The 9,122-nt window shown below is 45.3% G+C and overlaps 1 protein-coding gene across 2 annotated transcripts in view; it reads left to right on the top strand.

Annotated features, from left to right (window-relative positions):
• Positions 1-1,505: 1,505 nt before the first annotated feature.
• ARHGAP6 (Rho GTPase activating protein 6) overlaps positions 1,506-9,122 on the top strand; it is a 308,982-nt gene continuing 301,365 nt past the window's right edge. Inside the window, exon 1 of one of the 2 annotated variants that reach the window (XM_085584543.1) lies at positions 1,506-2,059. In XM_085584543.1, the coding sequence (XP_085440669.1) occupies positions 1,556-2,059 (504 nt within the window). In that variant the 5' untranslated portion in view covers positions 1,506-1,555. The remainder of the gene's footprint in view (positions 2,060-9,122) is intronic. The other variant, XM_085584540.1, reaches the window with a different exon arrangement.

Here is a 9,122-nt window from a genome sequence, read left to right as displayed (position 1 = left end):
ACTTGCACAGGAGTTATCCTTGAGCATCTTCCAGTAACTCCATAAATAAAAGTATATGTCAGGAAGAAAAACAGGATTTGGTGTTGTGTGTTTTGCTTTCCAACTCGAAAGTTGTAGCGGCTGTAATGTTCACTGACACAATAGCAACAGAACTAAACACACCCATGAAGCTAAAAGTTACTTAATAAAGTTAAAACACTAAGAAAATGATGGTGTTAGAGATCCATAAAAAACCTGACAGGCATGGCAGCTGAACTCCCGCAGTGGGGGGAGGACAACTCTTAATATTCCCAGCTAGGAAAAGAGCAGGAGTCATATTCTGCAGCTGAGGGGCTGCTTCCTTCATCCCAGGTGAGGAAGAAGCTGGCTGCCTTCATGGGGCTGCATGGTATTGTCCCTCTCTGTGCATTCTCTTTCTGCATTTCTTTACAATTTTGCTTTCCCCAAGTTTGTTCTGTCTCTCTGGTAAATGTTTCCTTGTCTATGCTAGGAGTGGGAACAGAGAAAGTCTCAATGGAAGATAAACATGTTCAGTGACTTGTCCAGAGGAGGCTTAGCTTCACTGTTCTCACTCCTTTCCTTTTCTGTGGCCGTGAGGTACTCAGCAGAAGAGTTATAGGTCTCGGTGACCCATGCTGCCTGTGGGGCTCACGTCCATGTGTCCTCAAAGTAGGTATTTCAGAGGATGGTAAGAGAGACGTGGGCCAGAACACAGTTTCAAGTCGAGCTCCGTTGAAGACCCTGTCCCGTGTGCTGCACAATGTGAGTGTCCTGTTTATTGCTGGAAGTTCTTTCTGGAGATATCATCTCTGCTCCACACAGCTGGGGCGGACGGGGGTTCCATAAGCAGCAGCCGGGGCCGGAGTGGGACGCGGCGCAGGGCTCGGGAGGGTCAGACCGAGGCTTGGCTGCGCCTCGGGAACGATCGCTCCGAACAGCCGTCCGCCGCTCCGCGATCCCTCCCCGGAACGCAACTGCGCCGTCCGAGCGCGGCAGCGCTCGGGACCCGCAGCGCCGGCGCCCGCGCAGCCCGGCGGGGCTGCCTCCCCGCGCCCCGACGTGGGCGTCCCGCGGCGACAGCGGGGTGCGGGCGACACCGGGAGCGGCTCTTCCCGCCCGTGCGGGCGGCACACGGGCCCTGCCACCGCTGGACCCGACCAGGTGTGTGTGTGCGGGGCGGCCCGCGACTCCCCTGCGCATCGCGGCCGAGGGGGGAGTGACTCTGGCAGCCTGCGGCCAGCCCAGATAAAAGCTCCGCTGCTGCCGTTTTCCCTCCCCTTTTCTCTCGTAACTTTTTTTTTTTTTTTTTTTCCCTCCCTCTCCCTCCCAGCAAAGTGACCGCGCCGGCGGCAGCCCCGGAGCAGCCCCAGCGCCGGACGCCGCCATGAGCCCCGCGGTGCCGCCGTCGGGCCGCGCTGCCGGGGGCTGAGCCCGGCCGGGGGGGACGCCCCGAGGGCCGCTCCGCGCCGCCCTGGCGGGGGCTGGAGACAGAGGCAGCGAGAGCCCAGGCAGGACCCCCGGCCGCTCCGCCGTGCCCGGGGCAGCGCCCGCCGCGATGTCGGCGCAGAGCCTGCTGAGCAGCGTCTTCTCCTGCTCCTCCCCGGCCGCCGCCGCCCCCGCCGCCGCCAAGAGCCTCTCCAAGCGGAGGCTCCGCCAGACGCGCAGCCTCGACCCCGCCATCATCGGCGGCGGCCGGGAGGACGGCGAGGGCGCGGGGCGGGCGCCGCGGGCGCGGGCCGCCGGCAGCCCCCCGGGGGAGCGCCGCGGTCCTCGGGGCGCCCCGCCGCACCACGGCGCCTCCTTCTCCACCCCCTGCACCCCACTGGAGCGGTCGCCGCCGGGCAGTGCTCTCTTTGACGATGAGAGCCTCCGCGGGAAGCGGAGTCCCGGCTGCGAGCTGCCCTTCCTGGCGCGCACCCCCTCGGCCCTGGCGCTGAGCGGCACCGCCAGCCCCGCCAACAGCATCTTCTCCTCGCCCCGGCGCTGGCTGCAGCAAAGGAAGGGGCAGCTCTCGCCGCCCGAGCCTCGCCCCGCCGCCTACGTCGTGTGGAAATCCGAGGTAGGCACGCCCGCCCCCGGGGGACGGGCACCCGCCGCGCCGCCCTCGTCCCCGTCCCCGTTTTGCGCCGCCGCCCGCCCCGGCGGGGCTGCCCCGCGCGGCTCCGGCAGCGCCCAGCCGGTGGTGGGTGCGCGGCGCGGCGAGACCCCGCGCGGGTCCGCCCCGGGCGGCGGGGCCGTCGAGGCCGCCGTGGGTGTTGGTGCCGGGAGGCTCGGATGTTTGAGGCTCCCTCGACGGGTTTCATGCGTAGTTGTCCCAGGCCTGTAAAACTTTCCCCTCCCAGTTTCACGCCTCTTAAATTGAAGCATGTGATGGCTTCTAACAAGATAGACAAATTATTTTTAATAGCAAAATGAGTTGTGATTTATTTGAAAAACGCACATGTCCGAACCACATGAAGAGCAGTTGTATTCCAAGACAAATCCAACTTCGCAATGCAAATACTTATTCATTTAACTTGGATGTCATCGATGTTGGGCTGCAGATACCATACCATGCGGATGAATGTTTTCAAAAAATGTGGCATTGTTTCCTGGCAGCAATTGCTCATCGAGTTGGTTATGCTGAGCCCTTTGTAGCAGAAGAAGAAGGAATTTTTTTGTTTTGAGAAATTCTCCATCCTGTTCATGGTGATGAGGTTTCCCGCTTAACTGTTTAGTAGTGCCTTTTGGAGAACTGGGATCAGAAAGCAGCATTTCCATTTCCATTTCAGATGAACTTATTATAAATAGTTGGTAATAATTAGATACGTCAATAAAACAGCCCCTTTATTGCAGTGGGATGTGGAAGTCCTTGTAAAATGATTACTGTACACAGCAATAGGAGATCAAAACCAAACTAGGCATCATGATAGCACAAGATTACAAAATGTAGTTTTCATGGGCAAAGGCTGCATCTTACCCTGAGCTCCCGTATCTCCCTGTTTGCTTGGAGTATAAAAGTTGTTAATGTCTGCCAATTAAGTGTCAACATGTGAGTGGCAACTTCAGGCATGACACTGGCTAATGTTGAAAGAGGTGGTGAAGAATCTCAGCAGTTTTTAAAAATGGATTATTATGAAGTCTTGTAATCAGAAGTTACTCTTAAGTAATACTTCATCTTGATGCTTGAATTTTAAGATGGTTAAAAATTCATGGTGTCAAAGAACTTTGTTGGATTTGTAGCATCAGTGAACAGTGAGAAAATAGGTGATCACACTAATTAAGGACAAAAACCTCCAGTAGACAGTGAGATAATAGGTGATCACACTAATTAGGGTAAGTTTTCTGTTTATCCACTTATGATGTTATAAGGTCTATCAAAAAGTATAACACACATAGGTTTTCCTGTGCAGAGTTTCCTGTCTGACTTCAAGACTCACAGCATGGCTTCTGATATGTAAATCTAAGCAGCTCTTCCTTTTTTCATTGAATCTATGGTGGTGGACACTTGGGCGTTTTTTTCAGATGTGGTGTGTGTCAAAACACACAGCACAGCACAGCACAACACATCTTCAGACTGCATATTGCAAAGTACTGGGTTCTTTCTTAATTTGGTGTGTGTCTAGCATTTTTAAATAGTCAACCTTTTTTTTTTTTTTGGGAGGAATGTCATTGTCCCAGTAGTCATAGTGGTGAGGCTGTTATGTCAGGAGCAGGGTGTGCTGGCCTTCTGCAATGGGTGAGTGTTGTCATTGTGAATTGGTAGCATTTTATGTCAGTTATCATTTAACCTGATAGTCACTAGTTTCAGAGTTACTATTTTCAAGACATTATACAAATATGAACTTAGTTGTTCAGCAAAGACATGTACAAATTACATTAATTTATATTTTAGAAGAAACTCTTCATACATAATTTTTCTTTTTTCCCCCCTATTATTTTAGGGATGCATCCTAATGGTCATTGAGTCTGGTCTCATTATAAAATAGCATTATTAATAAAGAATTTAGTTGTTTGCTTCCTATTTAGTGTTTATTTGAAACTATTAATTTTTTGTACGTGAAGGATTTTCTTGTCTCTACAGCTTCATTCTGCCTGCGGCAAAGCAAGTGTGCTTGAGGTGGTGGAAAAACCCACATTTTTTTGGGTAAAAAAGAAGTAACAGTTTATAATATTATAACTTTTAAAAGTCCCATTATTCAAGTTATTGTTTTCTCAGTAGGAAATCTGTAGTTCCATTTCTATTCAACTTAGGAAATAAAATACATCACAGTAATGAATTTACTGGGCTGTAAAAGACAACTGAATAGATGACTACCTAATGAAAATGAACATTGAAAGTTGTAGTACTTAAAAATTCCCATGCTGTATGTTGGGAATAAAATTAATGTTCATTGTAAAATCAGTTTTCTTTGCCTTCATTCCAACACTTTCAGTATAATTGCCCTTTTTAGGAAATATTGTTCTAGATCCACTATGGAAGCAACAGGGGAGGGCATTAGGAGAGATGTGTGGGAATTATTTTCTCCCCCACTACCTTAATCTTTAAAGGAGAAAAGTAAAGTAAAGATGCCATGGAAGTTCCCTTCAGAACCCCTTCAAAATTATAACTTCTGGCCGGGCCCCCTGCACCTGTCCCAGGCTGGATCAGTGTGGTGGCACCCAGAGGGGCTTGTTGAAGGTGGGGTTTGCAGCCTGCACTGCATGAACATCTGGTGCCTTGGGGCTGCAGGGCTAGGGGCACCTGGCCCAGCTCTGGTCAGATTTTAAAACAGGAATGTTTAAAGCATCAGCCCCACTGATCTGGAATTTCTGTATATGAGGCCACAGTGTCCATATTAGCTTTGTAATGATGCCAGGAGCATAAAATAGATTTGCTTATTTTACCTTTTTTTCATCGTAATTCTTTGATTTCTGCATTTTATATGACAAGCCTGTCTACTGGCCTAGGGAGAGAAAGGTTGCTGCTAAATTCATGCCACCATTCATAAATAATTTTTAATGGAATGCCTGAATGCACAGGGGATTTCCAATTTCAGCAGCAGGTCATATCTAAATGTGTTTGCCCTGTATTCTTAGGTCCACGGATTTTTGAATGTGAAGCATCATCTGACAGATGCGTCTCTCACTGTCCAGTGACCTGGCAGCTCTTTTCTGACACATTGTTTTCTTCACAAAAACATTTTTACAACTATAAAGATTATTTTTGGGCAGAACTTTACTTCTCTGACAAGAATTCTTTCACCTTTCTATTTTCTGGTTGTGTATATAAGATGCTTAAATTTAAAAAAAAAAAACAACTCTTCCTGGGTCTGTGGAAATCAGCAACTTTTCCAGTGGTTTCAGCAGGACAAAGCCAAGGGGGATTTTTAATAAGGGAAAAAAAGCATTTATCCTTAATTCCCATCTGATATCAGCTGTCCTTTTATGCCATTTTCCTTAAAGAAAATTCACTTTCACTTGCAAAATTAAGCCTATTATGCTTTCATTAAGTGTTTAATATGCTCAAGTGAGTCTCTAAGTAAGCTAAATATCATGGACAAGATGGTAGAAATACCTTAATGCCTTAATTCTGTCAAAATTTGTCATACATTTATGCTAACATACCTGAGAAGACCTGTAGAGTTAAGGATGCAAGTGTTTACACTGACTGACTGACTGAAATGCATTTGCTGGGACGAGAATAGCTCCAGGTTAATAGATCTGTGTGAAGTCTCAAGATGTAGTAACCCTTCTGCTTTTTTTTTTTTTCTGTCTTAAAGATGGTAATGGAAAGCCACAGCAAGTGGATAAAAAATACGGTGAATCATGGGAACGTATCCGAGTAATCTGTTTGTTGTGTCGAATCTACGCACTTAAATTTAGATGGCCTGATTATTTTGCTGTTATAATCTGTGTGTTACTAACTAGTTAAACATTATCATCTCAAACTAATATGATTTTTTTGGGGGGAGAGCTGATTTTAAAGTAATGCAGCATAACATCTGCAGCCTTCCCACCTGCATGCTTGGCCCCGGGAGAGAGGGGGCAGCATCCTTAGCTTGCAATTTGCTTCTCAATGAAATGGGGTTGCTGCGGGTGGACGACTCAGCCCTTCCACACACATCATCATCATCATCATCATCATCATCATCATCATCATCATCATCATCATCCTCCTTATCCTCCTCCTCCTCCTCCTCCTCCTCCTGACTTATCCTGTGGTCTACTTGCTTGCCCAGCTTTCTGTTGAGCACTACAGCAGGAGTTTTCCATGGCATGGGAGGGAAAGTTGCCCTGGTTCATCCCCGGGTTTGGGAGAGAAGCCAGGATTTGTTCAAATATCTTTTGCACTGCTGGCTGGCCAAGCTGTGATGAGCTGCAATGATGTTGAGAATCTAATCTGCACTACCAGAATAACATTAGTTTAACTGAATTGTTTTATAGCATGGCTATCAGTAGTGAATGTTCACAGCACAGGTTTCAGCTGACAGGTGCCTTGGGAGGTCAGCTTTGGTAAATTCACTGGCTTGATACTTTAAGAGTTTAAATTCCTTGGGAAGGCAGTGTAGATTCTATCTTTCCTTGTAGCAAGTGGAGGTCCTCTGTCCTCTCTTCTCTCAAGCAGCCAGTGACAGGACAAGAAGAAATGGCCTCAAGCTGTGCCAGTGAAGGTTCGGTGGACATCAATTGTGAGCATAGTGTCTCACAAAATTATCAAGCACCTTGATACCCAACCCAGAGATTTTGCTGTTTGGATAGAAGACATGTTGGAACATATCCATTCGCAGAGCTCTGATCAACTGTCCTGGAAGCAAAATGGGGGTCTAGCATTTAAATCTATAACTTGCATTTTTTTTTCTTTTGAGGAGGCTTTTTAAGGACATGTGTGAGAACTGTACTTTGGAAGATTTTTTCTTTTTTTTTTTTAAAACTAAAAACTGCATGTGCTGGTATTTACCAGTGAGCTGCTCTGCTCTGGAGAAGATATATATAAAAAGCACTGTTCTGCTTTATTTTCTTCCCTAAGATATTCCAAACCACTGGACATACAGATTAGTCTCAGCCTGAGTCTGTTCCATTCAATGTTGTAAGTGTTCTATAATTACAAAATTGGGTGGGCAGGAATGTTGTGGGTCTCTCATGACAGGAATGCAATTAAAAGTAACTAAGTATACTCAGTATTTCCGATTTTGGCAAGTGGACTCTTCCCATTCTCAACTAAATTACGTCTGAAGACATTGGATGAGAATATGGGGGTTGATGGGTAGTACAGAAAGAATTTTTCAAGTGTGCATTGCTTAAGTAATGGGAAAGAAACTTGTGAAAATAATAGAAATGAGACTGAAAAGTAATTCTGAGTAACCTCTAAAATATTAACAACCCAGACTGCTGTCTTGAATTCATGGTGGAGTTGAAGCACATTTAGTTTTGCAGAATCTATTGCATGAAAAGAACTACAGTTGTGACAGCTTGCAGGTGAAGAACATTTCAGAAGTCTCTTCTGCAGTGTTCTAGCTGTGTAAGTATTAAGGCTGTCCAGGTATTAAGCCTGTATGGGTGATTTGTTTTTTCCTTCCAGATGAAAATACAATAATTGAAACCAGCTGGGAGTTCTGAGCAAGTAGGGCTGAAGTCATGATGTCACAGTAGTAACTTCAGTGTATTAGTGTCAGAGTTGTAGAGTTGAAATCTTAATGTAAAATAGGTACTAAAAATCAAAATTATAATGGCAATGCTGTCTTAGTCTCCTTAAACATTATATGACTCTGCTCATATTTGATTCTCTGGCTATGTGGCACAGTATTTGAAAGCATAAGCACCACTAGAACTAAGCTAACATTTTAAAATGTAACTTTTGTGCATCCTGGGTTCCACTGGTTGCTAACTGAACTAGGAGTCTGGATTGTGGGCAAAGAGGCCAAATATTCCATTCAACTTGTAGAAACAGGAAGGAGAGCAATAAGGAGGTTCAGAGCAAGGTTCAGACTTCATTTGATTTTGCAACTCATTGGCCAATTTTGGAAGGTACTGAGCTTTCAGACTTCAACAAAGTACTCAAATATGTGCCTTCCTTTTGGCTGGTGACTGCTAATCAAACCAAACTATCAGGAAGCAAAGCCTTTAGTTACCATTAATTCCTAGGAATTTACTTTCTTCACCTCACTTGAAAACTTTTGTATCAGTTATTGTGTACAAATTTTCAAGCTGTGCTTGTTCAAAATAATTTCTATTTTTTTAATCTTTTCTTATCCTGTAACAATAATACATGTCAATGGAAACGTATGTGGAGGCTTTCTGGTTGAATTTTAGTTTTTCCTAGATGTGCACAGACTGGCTATTTCAAGTTACATGTTTTTTCCACTCCAGTTGTCAGCTAAGAATTATTAAATCCCCGGGAGAGTAGAGAGTGTTTTTGAAGGATTTGATGAGCTTACAGTGCCTGGCGCTTGCCACATTGTTGTACTGGAACCAGATGTTTGGTACCACATGTTAGTGTTTTTGGACCTAAGTAGGTTAGGTACTGTGTCTCTGGCTCATAAAACCAAGCATTAGTTTCACACCCTAAAGCTGTCATCCCTGGGTCATCATCCTCACAGTCCTGGCTATGGGAACAGCATCCCCAGTTATGAAACCAGAACTGTCTTTTCTGGACCTTCCTACTTCATCTCATCTGTATCCTCTCAAAGACCTTCTGACTTACACTATTTACCTGTGAGGACTCTGAGTGTGTAAGGTCAGAAAGAGATTTTTGAGCACTCCACTTAGTGAGGAGGCACATGAGCTGTCAGTCTAATGCACAAACTCTTCTCATGGCTGCTGGGAACTTGCTTTTCTCTTTCTCTCCTTTTACGTTCTGAGTTCCTGTTCCACACACTTGGACCTTTTTAAGTTTGGCTTATCTTTTATCCATTTCTAATATACCTTGTTATGCGTATCTTTCTTTATCCTCCCTGCCAAAAATTAAAAAAGAAGATACTATGTCTTGTTGCTTTCATGACCTGAAATTCATAATGGAAAAAAAAAAAAAAAAAAAACCAAAACAAAAAAACTGCTTTACTGTAGCTGTTGCCTACTATTTGGATTGGCCAAGTCAAATGTTAATAAATACTTTACTCATAATTGGACAAACTGGTTTTCAGCAAAGTACAAAGTATGTTGCA

This window comes from Lonchura striata, chromosome 1 (assembly GCF_050655825.1).
Source record: "Lonchura striata isolate lonStrDom1 chromosome 1, ASM5065582v1, whole genome shotgun sequence".
NCBI classification, from domain to species: Eukaryota; Metazoa; Chordata; class Aves; order Passeriformes; family Estrildidae; genus Lonchura; species Lonchura striata.
Note: the sequence above shows the minus strand (reverse complement) of the source record. Positions and strands in the feature narration are given on the sequence as shown.